Source organism: Bombina bombina, chromosome 9 (assembly GCF_027579735.1).
Source record: "Bombina bombina isolate aBomBom1 chromosome 9, aBomBom1.pri, whole genome shotgun sequence".
NCBI classification, from domain to species: Eukaryota; Metazoa; Chordata; class Amphibia; order Anura; family Bombinatoridae; genus Bombina; species Bombina bombina.
Genome location: NC_069507.1, coordinates 28,447,671 through 28,469,136, shown reverse-complemented (window position 1 = coordinate 28,469,136; position 21,466 = coordinate 28,447,671). Strand labels below are relative to the sequence as shown.

General features: G+C 37.8%; 1 protein-coding gene across 1 annotated transcript in view; it reads right to left on the bottom strand.

Annotated features, from left to right (window-relative positions):
• Positions 1–21,466, bottom strand: part of USP54 (ubiquitin specific peptidase 54) — a 224,399-nt gene that overhangs the window by 40,810 nt on the left and 162,123 nt on the right. Inside the window, exons 15-17 of the mRNA XM_053692010.1 lie at positions 16,319–16,452; positions 2,405–2,578; positions 1,188–1,307 (exon numbers count right to left, since the gene is read on the bottom strand). Coding sequence (XP_053547985.1) covers positions 1,188–1,307; positions 2,405–2,578; positions 16,319–16,452 — 428 coding nt within the window. The remainder of the gene's footprint in view (positions 1–1,187; positions 1,308–2,404; positions 2,579–16,318; positions 16,453–21,466) is intronic.

The window sequence follows — 21,466 nt, the reverse complement described above, 5'->3', positions numbered from 1 at the left end:
TTGTGTGATTTAGGTTCACATTGGTAAGTGGTGATTGAAATGTCCCTAAGATTACAGTGTTCTACCAGTTGTTGGTTAGAGATTGAGAACAAGCCAAATGCAATTCCTTATAACCAAGATTTTCCTCCAGAACCAAAATGAAAAACAGCTTATTTACAATAAAGACATTTCCATATTTGAAGGAAGCACCATTTTAGTAACCTTGCACAAATTTTGTTTCTCATATTTATCCCTTATAAAAAAAGCTGGATGCACCTTATATGCATATGAATCTTGTAAGTTGAAAAATATGATACTAAAAAAAAACATATTTGAAGGAAGAATATGGTTCTTAACCTAATTTAAAAAAAAAATGGATGACTCTTATATGCTTACGAATCTTGTGTGCCAAAACTATTGTACTGAATGAGCACTCCACGTAGAGAGAAAAAAAAGAGGGTATTTCTACTAAATATGACAAATAACTGCCTGACATACTGTTGTACAATGTCATTTGTTCACAGAATAGAATGCCATTAGGTATGTAGCAATAATGAAACTATATATTTAATTAGACATAATTACTACAAAAGGTGTCTTTTTTTAAATGCTCTCTTCAGTGTCTTAATCCAATTTAAGAAGTAACAGGATATCTTTGAAACACAACTGCAACAAATTATTGTAAAGCTGTTTAAAACAACACTAAATATTTATTTTCAAACATAACTTCTATCTTAAAAGAAGGAATTAATCAATTTATACACACACACACATATATATATATAATTTTTATTTAAGTGGCTTGCTTCCTTTTAAGTAATGTTTAAGTAACTGAATACAACGCAGCATATGAGAATCCCCAATGCATATAAATGCTCCGCAACCTGATATACAAAGGTTGATGTTTTTTAATGTTCACCAAAAAAGTGGCACCATGAGCTCTGTTTCGCACAGCAAAACAAGCACAGGTCACACAAAGAACGCTGAAAGTGTAGCTAGGTAGATAGATAGATACAAAGCTATTGAGATAGATAGGGAGCTAAAGAGAAAAAAAAAAAGATGATCGATAGACGTATAATTATGTTAAAACTGCTGCTGAACACTAGTTTAGTACAGGATAAAAAAACAGGCAATCACACAGTTGTTAGACGTGGCACGTTCAGCCATACTTATAGCATGCAGCAACAACCTAATTATGTGTTACTTACAAATTGCTTCATTACACAGGCCCAGTGCTGAGGTGTAATCTCCCTTCTGTTCCAGCCTCAGTGACTGCTCAAATACAGAGTCTGCATCCTGCACGGATCGCTCAAAGCTGTCACTCCTTCCTGTAATAGTCACACATTACTGTCCATCGCTTCTATAAACATGAGGACGTTTATGCAGCTGCTTGGCAGTTGCTACGGTCACAAGTGCAAATAGCTTCTTGTAGTTCCTACTTCGAAATTTAGTAAAACCTGTCTCTGTTTTGATAATACTGTCTACTACATATTCAATTTTTTAATTAATTCCGTTGGCAGTTTATGTAAATAATCTTTCTTCCTCCTATACATCAAGGATACGGAATTATAAATATGGGAAAAAAAACTCATATATTAAAGGGACAAGAAACCCCCAAATCTTTCTTTCATGGTTTGGATAGAAAATACAATTTTAAACAGCTTTTTAATTTACTTTTATTATAAAATTTGGTTCACTCTCTTGTTATTGTTTGCTGAAGGGACCACATTGCACTACTGGCAGCTAGCTGAACCTATCTAGTCAGCCAATCATAAGAGACAAATGTGTGCAGGCACCAATCAGCAGCAGCTCCCACTAGTGTAGGATATGTGCGTATTCTTTTTCAACAAGAGATACAATGAGAACGGAGCACATTTGAAAATATTTTAATTTAAAAATGACATGCTCTATCTGAATCATACAAGTTTCATTTCGACTTTCCTATCCCTTTAAAAATGTAATTACTTGACCACGAAATATTTCAAATTACCAGCAGAAACATCAAAAGATATTTAAACTAAACCACATATAGAGAGCTGTGTTTCTTGTGATTTTGGAACATTGAATACAAAGGAACCTGTGAGAGAAAATGTTTAATGAAAGACAAGTTACACCAAGAAAATGTTCTGGCTAATGAACCTGGGAAATGTGTTGCTCTAACGATAGGGCAGTTAAAGTTTGTTTTCCATATCTGGTATTACCTAATGCATGGAAGTAGATACAAGAAAAGCAAAATAAACATTGCCTATGGGTCTAGTAGAGTTTTTGCATTTTACTCTAGAAGAAACGAGCCAGGCTTGATGGCTACGACTTAACATCATTTTACTGCAGTATTAAAAAGGAACCTGACAAACCAGATGAAGATGCAGAATTCCCTAAAAAGGTGTAAAACTCAAACAAAAGTAGCCGCCCAGCCAGTAATTACCCTGATTCTGTAATTCATCCAAATCTAAAAAGCGCCGAGGTCGTGGATTGAATCCCATTGCAGCTTCAAGCTCCTTCTCGCGCTTCCTACGCAAGTCATGCTCCCGCGCCCGCCGCGCCACTTCCTCTTGGAGTTCGTCTAGTTCAGTCTTGGAAGGTGCTGGAACATCTACTGCTGCAGGTACAAAAGTGAAGCTCAGATCACAGGCTCCAAGTTTAAAGGGAAATGAAACCCAAAATTTTTAGGTTTAGGTAGAACGTACAATTTTAAACAACTTTCCAGTTTACTTCTATTATCAAATTTGTTTCATTCTCTTGGTATCATTTGTTGAAGGAGCAGCAATGCACTACTGGTTGCTGACTGAACTAATGGGTGAGCCTATTACAATCGGTATATATATGCAGCCACCAATCAGCAGCTAGAACCTAAGTTCTTTGCTGCTCCTGAGCTTTCCTAGATACACCTTTCAGCAAAGGATAACAAGAGAAGGAAGCAAATTAAATAATAGAAGTAAATTGGAAAATTGTTTTAAATTGTATGTTCTGTCTAAATCATGAATGTCTAATTATGACTTTACTGCCAACTGTACAGTTAGCACATATTATATTTTTCAGGAAGTAAATAAAAATGTAGCTATTTAAAAACTAAAGCTTTTATCTTCAGCGATAAGAATACAAAACCCAAACCAAAAATGTAAATGCACATAAATGCATTTCAGCTTCTAGTTATGAATGTTTCAATAACAGCTTAAAGCACGTGCAAAGCAAATAAAATATGCCCTGTTCACCTACTCGGAAGAACTCACCTGCTCAGATAGCATATAATGTGCTATTCAATTGTGAGTGGTGCGTCATTGTAAAGGGACATGGGACATAAGGCACACTACAAACAAGGTGCTGCTTATAAATCTTACAGAAATACATATTTTAGGCTTTACACACTAAACTATATTCAGTGAAATACAAATGATGTACAGCTGATATTAACTTTGTGCTTTTTATAAGGAACACAACCAGGTCAAAGCAATTAGTATTTGGTTATAATATTATTACTTTCAAAGTAAAGAATTAAAAAATATATATTTATATTAACTGAAAGTTAGTTGCTCCAATTTTGATTTGATTTTAAAAGCACTACAAAAAAATAAAAGCTATGACAGTTAAATGTAAAGTCAAATTTAAAAAAAGTTCCCCATTTACGTCCATTAGAAAAATGTGCACAATTGTTTTTATATGCACACTTTCTGAAGCTCCAGCTCCTACTAAGCAAGGGTTAACAGTATATACATATATATGTATTTGTGATTTGCTGATAGCTGTCTCATGATACAAGAGGCAGGGAAAATGGAAGTAACTTTTTAATATGTCGGATAAAATCTACTAGCCATTTGAAATCAGACTGTTATTGTTATCACATTAGCTTTTTATGATATATTAACTGATTTTGCAGTTCTACTGTATTTAACGATCCTTTAATTGTGAGTAAACTATCGCCTAGATTTACAGTTCTGCGGCCAAAGGGGTGCGTAGCTAACGCTGGCTTTTTTTCTGGCCGCACCTTTTAAATACCGCTGGTATTGAGAGTTCACAGAATGGCTGCGTTAGGCTCCAAAAAAAGGAGCGTATAGCATATTTAACGCAACTTCAATTCTCGATACCAGCGGTGCTTACGGACGCGGCCAGCTTCAAAAACGTGCTCGTGCACGATTCCCCCATAGAAAACAATGGGGCTGTTTGAGCTGAAAAAAAACCTAACACCTGCAAAAAAGCCGCGTTCAGCTCCTAACGCAGCCCCATTGTTTGCTATGGGGAAACACTTCCTACGTCTGCACCTAACACTCTAACATGTACCCCGAGTCTAAACACCCCTAACCTTACACTTATTAACCCCTATTCTGCCGCCCCCGCTATCGCTGACACCTGCATATTTTTTTAACCCCTAATCTGCTGCCTAAACCGCCGCTACTTACATTATCCCTATGTACCCCTAATCTGCTGCCCCTAACACCGCCGACCCCTATATTATATTTATTAACCCCTAATCTGCCCCCCACAACGTCGCCTCCACCTGCCTACACTTATTAACCCCTAATCTGCCGAGCGGACCGCACCGCTATTATAATAAAGTTATTAACCCCTAATCCGCCTCACTAACCCTATAATAAATAGTATTAACCCCTAATCTGCCCTCCCTAACATCGCCGACACCTAACTTCAAACATTAACCCCTAATCTGCCGACTGGAGCTCACCGCTATTCTAATAAATGTATAAACCCCTAAAGCTAAGTCTAACCCTAACACTAACACCCCCCTAAGTTAAATATAATTTAAATCTAACGAAATGAATTAACTCTTATTAAATAAATTATTCCTATTTAAAGCTAAATACTTACCTGTAAAATAAACCCTAATATAGCTACAATATAAATTATAATTATATTATAGCTATTTTAGGATTAATATTTATTTTACAGGTAACTTTGTATTTATTTTAACCAGGTACAATAGCTATTAAATAGTTAAGAACTAATAGCTAAAATAGTTAAAATAATTACAAAATTACCTGTAAAATAAATCCTAACCTAAGTTACAATTAAACCTAACACTACACTATCATTAAATTAATTAAATAAAATACCTACAATTAAACCTAACACTACACTATCAATACATTAATTAAATACAATACCTACAAATAAATACAATGAAATAAACTAACTAAAGTACAAAAAATAAAAAAGAACTAAGTTACAAAAAATAAAAAAATATTTACAAACATCAGAAAAATATTACAACAATTTTAAACTAATTACACCTACTCTAAGCCCCCTAATAAAATAACAAAGCCCCCCAAAATAAAAAAATGCCCTACCCTATTCTAAATTACAAAAGTTCAAAGCTCTTTTACCTTACCAGCCCTGAACAGGGCCCTTTGCGGGGCATGCCCCAAAGAATTCAGCTCTTTTGCCTGTAAAAAAAACACATACAATACCCCCCCCCAACATTACAACCCACCACCCACATACCCCTAATCTAACCCAAACCCCCCTTAAATAAACCTAACACTAAGCCCCTGAAGATCTTCCTACCTTATCTTCACCATACCAGGTTCACCGATCGATCCAGAAGAGCTCCTCCGATGTCTTGATCCAAGCCCAAGCGGGGGGGCTGAAGATGTCCATGATCCGGCTGAAGTCTTCATCCAAGCGGGAGCTGAAGAGGTCCATGATCCGGCTGAAGTCTTCATCCAAGCGGGAGCTGAAGAGGTCCATGATCTGGCTGAAGTCTTCTATCAATGGCATCTTCAATCTTTTTTCTTCTGGAGCCATCATCTTCCAGCCGACGCGGAACATCCTCTTCTCCCGACGCCTACTCGCCGAATGACAGTTCCTTTAAATGACGTCATCCAAGATGGCGTCCGTCGAATTCCGATTGGCTTATAGGATTCTATCAGCCAATCGGAATTAAGGTAGGAAAATTCTGATTGGCTGATGGAATCAGCCAATCAGATTGAAGTTCAATCCGATTGGCTGATCCGATCAGCCAATCAGATTGAGCTTGCATTCTATTGGCTGTTCCGATCAGCCAATAGAATGTGAGCTCAATCTGATTGGCTGATTCCATCAGCCAATCAGAATTTTCCTACCTTAATTCCGATTGGCTGATAGAATCCTATCAGCCAATCAGAATTCGACTGACGCCATCGTGGATGACGTCATTTAAAGGAACCGTCATTCGGCGAGTAGGCGTCGGGAGAAGAGGATGTTCCGCGTCGGATGGAAGATGATGGCTCCGGAAGAAAGAAGACTGAAGATGCCGTTGATAGAAGACTTCAGCCGGATCATGGACAACTTCAGCCCCCCCGCTTGGGCTTGGATCAAGACATGGGAGGAGCTCTTCTGGATCGATCGGTGAACCTGGTATGGTGAAGATAAGGTAGGAAGATCTTCAGGGGCTTAGTGTTAGGTTTATTTAAGGGGGGTTTGGGTTAGATTAGGGGTATGTGGGTGGTGGGTTGTAATGCTGGGGGGGTATTGTATGTGTTTTTTTTACAGGCAAAAGAGCTGAATTCTTTGGGGCATGCCCCGCAAAGGGCCCTGTTCAGGGCTGGTAAGGTAAAAGAGCTTTGAACTTAGAATAGGGTAGGGCATTTTTTTATTTTGAGGGGCTTTGTTATTTTATTAGGGGGCTTAGAGTAGGTGTAATTAGTTTAAAATTGTTGTAATATTTTTCTAATGTTTGTAAATATTTTTTATTTTTTGTAACTTAGTTCTTTTTTATTTTTTGTACTTTAATTAGTTTATTTCATTGTATTTATTTGTAGGAATTGTATTTAATTAATTTATTGATAGTGTAGTGTTAGGTTTAATTGTAGGTAATTGTAGGTATTTTATTTAATTAATTTATTGATAGTGTAGTGTTAGGTTTAATTGTAACTTAGGTTAGGATTTATTTTACAGGTAATTTTGTAATTATTTTAGCTAGGTAACTATTAAATAGTTATTAACTATTTAATAGCTATTGTACCTGGTTAAAATAATTACAAAGTTGCCTGTAAAATAAATATGAATCCTAAAATAGCTATAATATAAATTATAATTTATATTGTAGCTATATTAGGGTTTATTTTACAGGTAAGTATTTAGTTTTAAATAGGAATAATTTATTTAATAAGAGTTAATTTATTTCGTTAGATTTAAATTATATTTAATTTAGGGGGGTGTTAGTGTTAGGGTTAGACTTAGCTTTAGGGGTTAATCCATTTATTACAGTAGCGGCGAGATTAGGTCGGCAGATTAGGGGTTAATAATTGAAGTTAGATGTCGGCGATGTTAGGGAGGGCAGATTAGGGGTTAATACTATTTATTATAGGGTTATTGAGGCGGGAGTGAGGCGGATTAGGGGTTAATAACTTTATTATAGTAGCGGTGAGATCCGCTCGGCAGATTAGGGGTTAATAAGTGTAGGCAGGTGGAGGCGATGTTGAGGGGGCAGATTAGGGGTTCATAAATATAATATAGGGGTCGGCGGTGTTAGGGGCAGCAGATTAGGGGTACATAGCTATAATGTAGGTGGCGGCGCTTTGCGGTCGGCAGATTAGGGGTTAATTATTGTAGGTAGCTGGTGGAGACGTTGTGGGGGGCAGGTTAGGGGTTAATACATATAATATAGGGGTCGGCTGTGTTAGGGGCAGCAGATTAGGGGTACATAAGTATAACGTAGGTGGCGGTCGGCAGATTAGGGGTTAAAAAAATTTAATCGAGTGGCGGCGATGTGGGGGGACCTCGGTTTAGGGGTACATAGGTAGTTTATGGGTGTTAGTGTACTTTAGAGCACAGTAGTTAAGAGCTTTATAAACCGGCGTTAGCCCAGAAAGCTCTTAACTACTGACTTTATTCTGCGGCTGGATTTTTGTCGTTAGATTTCTAACGCTCACTTCAGCCACGACTCTAAATACCGGAGTTAGAAAGATCCCACTGAAAAGATAGGATACGCAATTGACGTAAGGGGATCTGCGGTATGGAAAAGTCGCGGCTGCAAAGTGAGCGTTAGACCCTTTCCTGACTGACTCCAAATACCGGCGGTAGCCTAAAACCAGCGTTAGGAGCCTCTAACGCTGGTTTTGACGGCTACCGCCAAACTCTAAATCTAGGCCTATAATTGTTGATAAAATTATTGCACGCCTTTAATTCCACTGAAAGTAGCCGTTGCAAAGTAAAGGACATATATAAAAATGAATCGAGGATATCCCCAATGCAATTCTCCCTGTGTAAATAGATAAATGTTATTCTATACAACAATATAGTTTTGCTCACTATACAATACGGAAAAGGTATAAGGAGCTCAAAATCGCCTGAAGTCTAATGGATCACTAACCAAATAAAAGGGTTTTCTCCCTCCAGCAAATCGTACATTAATGGCTGTGCACCTAATTTATCTTGTAGTAGATGGGCTGGATTTAATGAGAATGATTTTCTTCTTCATAATAAGCCATGACTCATTGTCTCACTCAGATCTGCTTGTGTGTATATTTATCGGTTGTGGGGGAAAGAGACACATTTAACAAGTATCTTGAGATATTCTGGTCCGTATACTGAGATCTACTGGTAGGTAATCTACTGATTTGTATTCTGAGCTCTACCAGGTACTATCAATTTACTGGTCTGTATGGAAAGATCTACTGGTAGATAGCAATCAACTAGTCTGTAAACTGTGCTCTACTGGTAGACAATCTACTGGTCTCTATGCAGATATCTACTGGTCTGTATGCTGAGATCTACTAGTTACTATCAATCTACTGGTCTGTATGGCAAGATCTACTGGTAGATAGCAATCAACTAGTCTGTACCCTGTGCTCTACTGGTAGACAATCTACTGGTCTCTATGCAGATATCTACTGGTCTGTATGCTGAGATCTACTAGTTACTATCAATCTACTGGTCTGTATGGCAAGATCTACTGGTAGATAGCAATCAACTAGTCTGTAAACTGTGCTCTACTGGTAGACAATCTACTGGTCTCTATGCAGATATCTACTGGTCTGTATGCTGAGATCTACTAGTTAATATCAATCTACTGGTCTGTATGGCAAGATCTACTGGTAGATAGCAATCAACTAGTCTGTAAACTGTGCTCTACTGGTAGACAATCTACTGGTCTCTATGCACATATCTACTGGTCTGTATGCTGAGATCTACTTGTAAATAATCTACTGTTCAATTATTTGTTGTCTGTACACTAAAATCTACTAATAGATAACAATAACATAATTTATGTAAGAACTTACCTGATAAATTCATTTCTTTCATATTAGCAAGAGTCCATGAGCTAGTGACGTATGGGATATACATTCCTACCAGGAGGGGCAAAGTTTCCCAAACCTCAAAATGCCTATAAATACACCCCTCACCACACCCACAATTCAGTTTAACGAATAGCCAAGAAGTGGGGTGATAAAAAAGTGCGAAAGCATATAAAATAAGGAATTGGAATAATTGTGCTTTATACAAAATCATAACCACCACAAAAAAAGGGCGGGCCTCATGGACTCTTGCTAATATGAAAGAAATGAATTTATCAGGTAAGTTCTTACATAAATTATGTTTTCTTTCATGTAATTAGCAAGAGTCCATGAGCTAGTGACGTATGGGATAATGACTACCCAAGATGTGGATCTTTCCACACAAGAGTCACTAGAGAGGGAGGGATAAAATAAAGACAGCCAATTCCTGCTGAAAACAATCCACACCCAAAATAAATTTTAACGAAAAACATAAGCAGAAGATTCAAACTGAAATCGCTGCCTGAAGTACTTTTCTACCAAAAACTGCTTCAGAAGAAGAAAATACATCAAAATGGTAGAATTTAGTAAAAGTATGCAAAGAGGACCAAGTTGCTGCTTTGCAAATCTGGTCAACCGAAGCTTCATTCCTAAATGCCCAGGAAGTAGAAATTGACCTAGTAGAATGAGCTGTAATTCTCTGAGGCGGAGTTTTACCCGACTCAACATAGGCAAGATGAATTAAAGATTTCAACCAAGATGCCAAAGAAATGGCAGAAGCTTTCTGGCCTTTTCTAGAACCGGAAAAGATAACAAATAGACTAGAAGTCTTACGGAAAGATTTCGTAACTTCAACATAATATTTCAAAGCTCTAACAACATCCAAAGAATGCAACGATTTCTCCTTAGAATTCTTAGGATTAGGACATAATGAAGGAACCACAATTTCTCTACTAATGTTGTTGGAATTCACAACTTTAGGTAAAAATTCAAAAGAAGTTCGCAACACCGCCTTATCCTGATGAAAAATCAGAAAAGGAGACTCACAAGAAAGAGCAGATAATTCAGAAACTCTTCTGGCAGAAGAGATGGCCAAAAGGAACAAAACTTTCCAAGAAAGTAATTTAATGTCCAATGAATGCATAGGTTCAAACGGAGGAGCTTGAAGAGCTCCCAGAACCAAATTCAAACTCCAAGGAGGAGAAATTGACTTAATGACAGGTTTTATACGAACCAAAGCTTGTACAAAACAATGAATATCAGGAAGAATAGCAATCTTTCTGTGAAAAAGAACAGAAAGAGCAGAGATTTGTCCTTTCAAAGAACTTGCGGACAAACCCTTATCTAGACCATCCTGAAGAAACTGTAAAATTCTCGGTATTCTAAAAGAATGCCAAGAAAAATGATGAGAAAGACACCAAGAAATATAAGTCTTCCAGACTCTATAATATATCTCTCGAGATACAGATTTACGAGCCTGTAACATAGTATTAATCACAGAGTCAGAGAAACCTCTTTGACCAAGAATCAAGCGTTCAATCTCCATACCTTTAAATTTAAGGATTTCAGATCCTGATGGAAAAAAGGACCTTGTGACAGAAGGTCTGGTCTTAACGGAAGAGTCCACGGTTGGCAAGAGGCCATCCGGACAAGATCCGCATACCAAAACCTGTGAGGCCATGCCGGAGCTACCAGCAGAACAAACGAGCATTCCTTCAGAATCTTGGAGATTACTCTTGGAAGAAGAACTAGAGGCGGAAAGATATAGGCAGGATGATACTTCCAAGGAAGTGATAATGCATCCACTGCCTCCGCCTGAGGATCCCGGGATCTGGACAGATACCTGGGAAGTTTCTTGTTTAGATGGGACGCCATCAGATCTATTTCTGGAAGTTCCCACATTTGAACAATCTGAAGAAATACCTCTGGGTGAAGAGACCATTCGCCCGGATGCAACGTTTGGCGACTGAGATAATCCGCTTCCCAATTGTCTATACCTGGGATATGAACCGCAGAGATTAGACAGGAGCTGGATTCCGCCCAAACCAAAATTCGAGATACTTCTTTCATAGCCAGAGGACTGTGAGTCCCTCCTTGATGATTGATGTATGCCACAGTTGTGACATTGTCTGTCTGAAAACAAATGAACGATTCTCTCTTCAGAAGAGGCCAAAACTGAAGAGCTCTGAAAATTGCACGGGGTTCCAAAATATTGATCGGTAATCTCACCTCCTGAGATTCCCAAACTCCTTGTGCCGTCAGAGATCCCCACACAGCTCCCCAACCTGTGAGACTTGCATCTGTTGAAATTACAGTCTAGGTCGGAAGCACAAAAGAAGCCCCCTGAATTAAACGATAGTGATCTGTCCACCATGTTAGAGAGTGTCGAACAATCGGTTTTAAAGATATTGTTTGAGATATCTTCGTGTAATCCTTGCACCATTGCTTCAGCATACAGAGCTGAAGAGGTCGCATGTGAAAACGAGCAAAGGGGATCGCGTCCGATGCAGCAGTCATAAGACCTAGAATTTCCATGCATAAGGCTACCGAAGGGAATGATTGTGACTGAAGGTTTCGACAAGCTGCAATCAATTTTAGACGTCTCTTGTCTGTTAAAGACAGAGTCATGGACACTGAATCCATCTGGAAACCCAGAAAGGTTACCCTTGTCTGAGGAATCAAAGAACTTTTTGGTAAATTGATCCTCCAACCATGATCTTGAAGAAACAACACAAGTCGATTCGTATGAGATTCTGCTAAATGTAAAGACTGAGCAAGTACCAAGATATCGTCCAAATAAGGAAATACCACAATACCCTGTTCTCTGATTACAGACAGAAGGGCACCGAGAACTTTTGTAAAAATTCTTGGAGCTGTAGCTAGGCCAAACGGCAGAGCCACAAACTGGTAATGCTTGTCCAGAAAAGAGAATCTCAGGAACTGATAATGATCTGGATGAATCGGAATATGCAGATATGCATCCTGTAAATCTATTGTGGACATATAATTCCCTTGCTGAACAAAAGGCAAGATAGTCCTTACAGTTACCATCTTGAACGTTGGTATCCTTACATAACGATTCAATATTTTTAGATCCAGAACTGGTCTGAAGGAATTCTCCTTCTTTGGTACAATGAAGAGATTTGAATAAAACCCCATCCCCTGTTCCGGAACTGGAACTGGCATAATTACTCCAGTCAACTCTAGATCTGAAACACATTTCAGAAATGCTTGAGCTTTTACTGGATTTACTGGGACACGGGAAAGAAAAAATCTCTTTGCAGGAGGTCTCATCTTGAAACCAATTCTGTACCCTTCTGAAACAATGCTCTGAATCCAAAGATTGTGAACAGAATTGATCCAAATTTCCTTGAAAAAACGTAACCTGCCCCCTACCAGCTGAGCTGGAATGAGGGCCGCACCTTCATGTGGACTTAGAAGCAGGCTTTGCCTTTCTAGCTGGCTTGGATTTATTCCAGACTGGAGATGGTTTCCAAACTGAAACTGCTCCTGAGGATGAAGGATCAGGCTTTTGTTCTTTGTTGAAACGAAAGGAACGAAAACGATTATTAGCCCTGTTTTTACCTTTAGATTTTTTATCCTGTGGTAAAAAAGTTCCTTTCCCACCAGTAACAGTTGAAATAATGGAATCCAACTGAGAACCAAATAATTTGTTACCCTGGAAAGAAATGGAAAGTAAAGTTGATTTAGAAGCCATATCAGCATTCCAAGTTTTAAGCCATAAAGCTCTCCTAGCTAAAATAGCTAGAGACATAAACCTGACATCAACTCTGATAATATCAAAAATGGCATCACAGATAAAATTATTAGCATGCTGAAGAAGAATAATAATATCATGAGAATCACGATGTGTTACTTGTTGCGCTAAAGTTTCCAACCAAAAAGTTGAAGCTGCAGCAACATCAGCCAAAGATATAGCAGGTCTAAGAAGATTACCTGAACACAGATAAGCTTTTCTTAGAAAGGATTCAATTTTCCTATCTAGAGGATCCTTAAACGAAGTACCATCTGACGTAGGAATAGTAGTACGTTTAGCAAGGGTAGAAATAGCCCCATCAACTTTAGGGATCTTGTCCCAAAATTCTAATCTGTCAGACGGCACAGGATATAAATGCTTAAAACGTTTAGAAGGAGTAAATGAATTACCCAATTTATCCCATTCTTTGGAAATTACTGCAGAAATAGCATTAGGAACAGGAAAAACTTCTGGAATAACCACAGGGGCTTTAAATACCTTATCCAAACGTTTAGAATTAGTATCAAGAGGACCAGAATCCTCTATTTCTAAAGCAATTAGTACTTCTTTAAGTAAAGAACGAATAAATTCCATTTTAAATAAATATGAAGATTTATCAGCATCAACCTCTGAGACAGAATCCTCTGAACCAGAGGAGTCATCAGAATCAGAATGATGATGTTCATTTAAAAATTCATCTGTAGGGAGAGAAGTTTTAAAAGATTTTTTACGTTTACTAGAAGGAGAAATAACAGACATAGCCTTCTTTATGGATTCAGAAACAAAATCTCTTATATTATCAGGAACATTCTGCACCTTAGATGTTGAAGGAACTGCAACAGGCAATGGTACTTTACTAAAGGAAATATTATCTGCTTTAACAAGTTTGTCATGACAATCAATACAAACAACAGCTGGAGGAATAGCTACCAAAAGTTTACAGCAGATACACTTAGCTTTGGTAGATTCAGCACTAGACAGCGATTTTCCTGTAGTATCTTCTGACTCAGATGCAACGTGGGACATCTTGCAATATGTAAGAGAAAAAACAACATATATATAAAGCAAAATTGATCAAATTCCTTAAATGACAGTTTCAGGAATGGGAAAAAATGCCAAAGAACAAGCTTCTAGCAACCAGAAGCAATGAAAAATGAGACTAAAATAATGTGGAGACAAAAGCGACGCCCATATTTTTTCGCGCCAAATAAGACGCCCACATTATTTGGCGCCTAAATGCTTTTGGCGCCAAAAATGACGCCACATCCGGAACGCCGACATTTTTGGCGCAAAATAACGTCAAAAAAATGACGCAACTTCCGGCGACACGTATGACGCCGGAAACGGAAATAGAATTTTTGCGCCAAAAGAGTCCGCGCCAAGAATGACGCAATAAAATGAAGCATTTTCAGCCCCCGCGAGCCTAACAGCCCACAGGGAAAAAAAGTCAAATTTTTAAGGTAAGAAAAATGATTGATTCAAATGCATTATCCCAAATATGAAACGGACTGTCTGAAAATAAGGAAAGTTGAACATTCTGAGTCAAGGCAAATAAATGTTTGAATACATATATTTAGAACTTTATAAACAAAGTGCCCAACCATAGCTTAGAGTGTCACAGAAAATAAGATTTACTTACCCCAGGACACTCATCTACATGTTTGTAGAAAGCCAAACCAGTACTGAAACGAGAATCAGCAGAGGTAATGGTATATATAAGAGTATATCGTCGATCTGAAAAGGGAGGTAAGAGATGAATCTCTACGACCGATAACAGAGAACCTATGAAATAGACCCCGTAGAAGGAGATCACTGCATTCAAATAGGCAATACTCTCCTCACATCCCTCTGACATTCACTGCACGCTGAGAGGAAAACCGGGCTCCAACTTGCTGCGGAGCGCATATCAACGTAGAATCTAGCACAAACTTACTTCACCACCTCCATCGGAGGCAAAGTTTGTAAAACTGAATTGTGGGTGTGGTGAGGGGTGTATTTATAGGCATTTTGAGGTTTGGGAAACTTTGCCCCTCCTGGTAGGAATGTATATCCCATACGTCACTAGCTCATGGACTCTTGCTAATTACATGAAAGAAATACTGGTCTATACAGCAAGATCTACTGGTTTGCACACTGAGATCTTCTGATAGATAATCTACTAGTCTGTATGCAGTTATCTACTAATAGATTATCTACTAGTCTGTATGCAGTTATCTACTAATAGATTATCTACTAGTCTGTATGCAGTTATCTACTAATAGATTATCTACTAGTCTGTATGCAGTTATCTACTAATAGATTATCTACTAGTCTGTATGCAGTTATCTACTAATAGATTATCTACTAGTCTGTATGCAGTTATCTACTAATAGATTATCTACTAGTCTGTATGCAGTTAGCTACTAATAGATTATCTACTAATCTGTATGCAGTTATCTACTAATAGATTATCTACTAGTCTGTATGCAGTTATCTACTAATAGATTATCTACTAGTCTGTATGCAGTTATCTACTAATAGATTATCTACTAGTCTGTATGCAGTTATCTACTAATAGATTATCTACTAGTCTGTATGCAGTTATCTACTAATAGATTATCTACTAGTCTGTATGCAGTTATCTACTAATAGATTATCTACTAGTCTGTATGCAGTTATCTACTAATAGATTATCTACTAATCTGTATGCAGTTATCTACTAATAGATTATCTACTAGTCTGTATGCAGTTATCTACTAATAGATTATCTACTAGTCTGTATGCAGTTATCTACTAATAGATTATCTACTAGTCTGTATGCAGATATCTACTAGTCTGTATGCAGTTATCTACTAATAGATTATCTACTAGTCTGTATGCAGTTATCTACTAATAGATTATCTACTAGTCTGCACTTTGAGATCTACTATTAAATAATCTACTGGTCTGACATGGTCTGGTAAACTAATTTGTGGACATCTGGTTTTAAGGTTCCCAAAGTCTTTTAAAGCAGATGCTGACTGCCTCCTTATCTCAGATCTTTTGACAGACTTGCATTTCAGGCAATTAGTGCTGACTCCAATAATTCCACGTGCATAAGAACAATGCTATCTATATGAAACACATGAACTAACCCACTTTAGCTTTGAAAAACTGTCAAATGCATTCAGATAAGAGGCGGCCTTCAAGGTCTTAGAAATTAGCATATGAGCCTACCTAGGCTTGGCTTTCAAATAAGAATACCAAGAGAACAAAGCAAATTTGATGATAAAAGTAAATTAGAAAGTTGTTTAAAATGACATGCCCTATCTAAATCATGAAAGTTTGATTTGGACTTTACTATCCCTTTAATAGTAAAAATAAATGCCATTGTGGTTTCTCAAAAAGATTTCCTTACCCACATGTGATGGATGAACCTTCACCCAGACACTGGAGGCAGAATCCGCCATATCTAACGCACTGCTGCTTTGGGATTTTGGGATGTTTCTCCAGGTAGGAGCTGTACCGGGACTTTTCCTTGAGTGATATTCCCTGGGAAAAAAATAATAATAATAAATAAATAACAAAAATAAATAAATAAATAAAAAATAAATAAATAAATAACAAAAATAAATAAATAATAAATTATATATATATATATATATATATATACACACAGTATATAGTAATGTAAATATTTGCATAATAAGCTATGATGCTATGATTAGCGAATATCGTGCAATAATTAGCAGATGAGAAAATGTTTAATCAGATATTGTTTGGTCAAATTGTATAAAATTATCAGAAAACAAAAGTAATTTTTATTTCATTGTTACATCTAAAAAAAAAAAAAAGTCATTTTAAAATGTATTGCAGTTTTCTTGTAAAACAGATGTTTTAAAACACTTCTTGTTTTATGCTTGTGGAGTTACCGAGAACAGCAGTAACTATCGGCTAGATTTAGAGTTCTGCGGCCAAAGGGGTGCGTTAGCTACGCGTGCTTTTTTTCCCCCGCACCTTTTAAATACTGCTGGTATTTAGAGTTCACAGAATGGCTGCGTTAGGCTCCAAAAAAGGAGCGTAGAGCATATTTACCGCCACTGCAACTCTAAATACCAGCGTTGCTTACGAACGCGGCCAGCTTCAAAAACGTGCTCGTGTACGATTCCCCCATAGAAAACAATGGGGCAGTTTGAGCTTGAAAAAAACCTAACACCTGCAAAAAAGCAGCGTTCAGCTCCTAACGCAGCCCCATTGTTTACTATGGGGAAACACTTCCTATGTCTGCACCTAACACCCTAGCATGTACCCCGAGTCTAAACACCCCTAACCTTACACTTATTAACCCCTAATCTGCAGCCCCCGCTATCGCCGACACCTGCATATTTTTTTTAACCCCTAATCTGCCGCTCCGTATACCGCCGCAACCTACATTATACCTATGTACCCCTAATCTGCTGCCCCTAACACCGCCGACCCCTATATTATATTTATTAACCCCTAATCTGCCCCCCACAACGTCGCCGCCAGCTACCTACAAAAATTAACCCCCTAATCTGCCGATCGGATCTCGCCGCTAGTCTAATAAATGGATTAACCCCTAAAGCTAAGTCTAACCCTAACACTAACACCCCCCTAAGTTAAATATAATTTAAATCTAACGAAATAAATTAACTCCTATTTAAAGCTAAATACTTACCTGTAAAATAAACCCTAATATAGCTACAATATAAATTATAATTATATTGTAGCTATTTTAGGATTAATATTTATTTTACAGGCAACTTTGTAATTATTTTAACCAGGTACAATAGCTATTAAATAGTTAATAACTATTTAATAGCTAAAATAGTTAAAATAATTACAAAATTACCTGTAAAATAAATCCTAACCTAAGTTACAATTAAACCTAACACTACACTATCAATAAATAAATTAAATAAAATATCTACAATTATCTACAATTAAACCTAACACTACACTATCAATAAATTAATTAAATACAATATCTACAAATAACTACAATTAAATAAACTAACTAAAGTACAAAAAATAAAAAAGAACTAAGTTACAAAAAATAAAAAAATATTTACAAACATTAGAAAAATATTACAACAATTTTAAACTAATTACACCTACTCTAAGTCCCCGAATAAAATAACAAAGACCCCCAAAATAAAAAAATGCCCTACCCTATTCTAAATTACAAAAGTTCAAAGCTCTTTTACCTTACCATCCCTGAAAAGGGCCATTTGCGGGGCATGCCCCAAAGAATTCAGCTCTTTTGCCTGTAAAAAAAAAACATACAATTCCCCCCCCCAACATTACAACCCACCACCCACATACCCCTAATCTAACCCAAACCCCCCTTAAATAAACCTAACACTAAGCCCCTGAAGATCTTCCTACCTTATCTTCACCATGCCAGGTTCACCGATCCGTCCTCGGAAGTCTTGATCCAAGCCTCCGAAGTGTTGATCCAAGCCCAAGCGGGGGCTGAAGATTGACGTCCATCCTCCGGCTGAAGTCTTGATCCAAGCGGGCAGAAGAGAACATCCGGACCGGCAAACATCTTCTTCCAAGCCGCATCTTCTATGTTCTTAAATCCGATGACGACCGGCTGATCTTCAAGACCTCCAGCGCGGATCCATCCATCTTCACCGACGACTTCCCGACGAATGACGGTTCCTTTAAGGGACATCATCCAAGATGGCGTCCCTCGAATTCCGATTGGCTGATAGGATTCTATCAGCCAATCGGAATTAAGGTAGGAAAATTCTGATTGGCTGATGGAATCAGCCAATCAGATTCAAGTTCAATCCGATTGGCTGATCCAATCAGCCAATCAGATTGAGCTCGCATTCTATTGGCTGATCGGAACAGCCAATAGAATGCGAGCTCAATCTGATTGGCTGATCCAATCAGCCAATCGCATTGAACTTGAATCTGATTGGCTGATTCAATCAGCCAATCAGAATTTTCCTACCTTAATTCCGATTGGCTGCTAGTATCCTATCAGCCAATCGGAATTCGAGGGACGCCATCTTGGATGACGTCCCTTAAAGGAACCGTCATTCATCGGGAAGTCGTCGGTGAAGATGGATGGATCCGCGCTGGAGGTCTTGAAGATCAGCCGGTCGTCATCAGATTGAAGAACATAGAAGATGCGGATTGGAAGAAGATGTTTGCCGGTCCGGATGTCCTCTTCTGCCCGCTTGGATCAAGACTTCAGCCAGAGGATGGACGTCACTCTGCAGCCCCCGCTTGGGCTTGGATCAACACTTCGGAGGCTTGGATCAAGACTTCAGAGGACGGATCGGTGAACCTGGCATGGTGAAGATAAGGTAGGAAGATCTTCAGCGGCTTAGTGTTAGGTTTATTTAAGGGGGGTTTGGGTTAGATTAGGGGTATGTGGGTGGTGGGTTGTAATGTTGGGGGTGGTATTGTATGTTTTTTTTACAGGCAAAAGAGCTGAATTCTTTGGGGCATGCCCCGCAAATGGCCCTTTTCAGGGCTGGTAAGGTAAAAGAGCTTTGAACTTTTTAAATTTAGAATAGGGTAGGGCATTTTTTTATTTTGGGGGTCTTTGTTATTTTATTAGGGGGCTTAGAGTAGGTGTAATTAGTTTAAAATTGTTGTAATATTTTTCTAATGTTTGTAAATATTTTTTTATTTTTTGTAACTTAGTTCTTTTTTATTTTTTGTACTTTAGTTTATTTAATTGTAGTTATTTGTAGGTAATGTATTTAATTAATTTATTGATAGTGTAGTGTTAGGTTTAATTGTAGATAATTGTAGGTATTTTATTTAATTTATTTATTGATAGTGTAGTGTTAGGTTTAATTGTAACTTAGGTTAGGATTTATTTTACAGGTAATTTTGTAATTATTTTAACTATTTTAGCTATTGTACCTGGTTAAAATAATTACAAAGTTGCCTGTAAAATAAATATTAATCCTAAAATAGCTACAATATAATTTTAATTTATATTGTAGCTATATTAGGATTTATTTTACAGGTAAGTATTTAGCTTTAAATAGGAATAATTTATTTAATAAGAGTTAATTTATTTCGTTAGATAAAAATTATATTTTACTTAGGGGGGTGTTAGGGTTAGAATTAGCTTTAGGGGTTAAAAAATGTATTATAGTAGCGGTGAGCTCCGGTCGGCAGATTAGGGGTTAATGCTTGAAGTTAGGTGTCGGCGATGTTAGGGAGGGCAGATTAGGGGTTAATACTATTTATTATAGGGTTATTGAGGCGGGAGTGAGGCGGATTAGGGGTTAATAACTTTATTATAGTAGCGGTGCGGTCCGCTCGGCAGATTAGGGGTTAATAAGTGTAGGTAGGTGGCGGCGACGTTGGGGGGGGCAGATTAGGGGTTAATAAATATAATATAGGTGTCGGCGGTATTAGGGACAGCAGATTAGGGGTACATAGGGATAATTTAGCTGGCGGCGGTGTACGGAGCGGCAGATTAGGGGTTACAAAATTTAATAGAGTGGCGGCGATGTGGGGGGACCTCGGTTTAGGGGTACATAGGTAGTTTATGGGTGTTAGTGTACTTTAGAGCACAGTAGTTAAGAGCTTTATAAACCGGCGTTAGCCCAGAAAGCTCTTAACTCCTGTTTTTTTTCTGCGGCTGGAGTTTTGTCGTTAGATTTCTAACGCTCACTTCAGCCACGACTCTAAATACCGGCGTTAGAAAGATCCCATTGAAAAGATAGGATACGCAAATGGCGTAGGGGGATCTGCGGTATGGAAAAGTCGCGGCTGTAAAGTGAGCGTTAGACCCTTTCCTGACTGACTCCAAATACCAGAGGGCGGTAAAAACCAGCGTTAGGAGCCTCTAACGCTGGTTTTGACGGCTACCGCGCCAACTCTAAATCTAGCCGTATGTTCTTTAAAATAAAATCACTGATGTGCCTTAAAGGACCAGTAAATACAGTAGATTTACATATGCAACAAATGCATGATAAAAAAACACAGTGCAATAGCACTTAGTCTGAACTTCAAGTGAGTAGTAGATTTTTTTCTGACATATTCTAAAGTTGTGTATATTTCCTGTATCATGTGACAGCTATCAGCCAATCACAAATGCATATACTATATATTCTGTCAATTCTTGCACTTGTTCAGTAGGAGCTGGTGACTCAAAAAGTGTAAATATAAAAAGACTGTGCACATTTTGTTAATGGAAGTAAATTGCAAAGTTGTTTAAAAGTGTGATCTCTGCTTGAATCGTGAAAGTTTAATTTTGACTTGAGTGTTCCTTTAAGACCAGTCCGCACCAGTTAAAAATCCAATTTTAAAGGGACAGTTTACTCAAAACATTTCTCCCCTTTAATTTGTTCCCAATGATCCACTTTACCTGCTGGAGTGTATTAAATTGTTTACAAGTATTTCCATTACCCTTATATTGGCATTTTAATTAGTTTATTTAGCCTGTGGTATCCCCACCTATCCTGGAAGTTTTTGGCCTTGAGGCCAAGCTGTGTTAACACAGCCAGTAGAAGAAATTACACCCCCAGTGGGTTATAGAAGAGATAAGGTAATAAAATGTTAA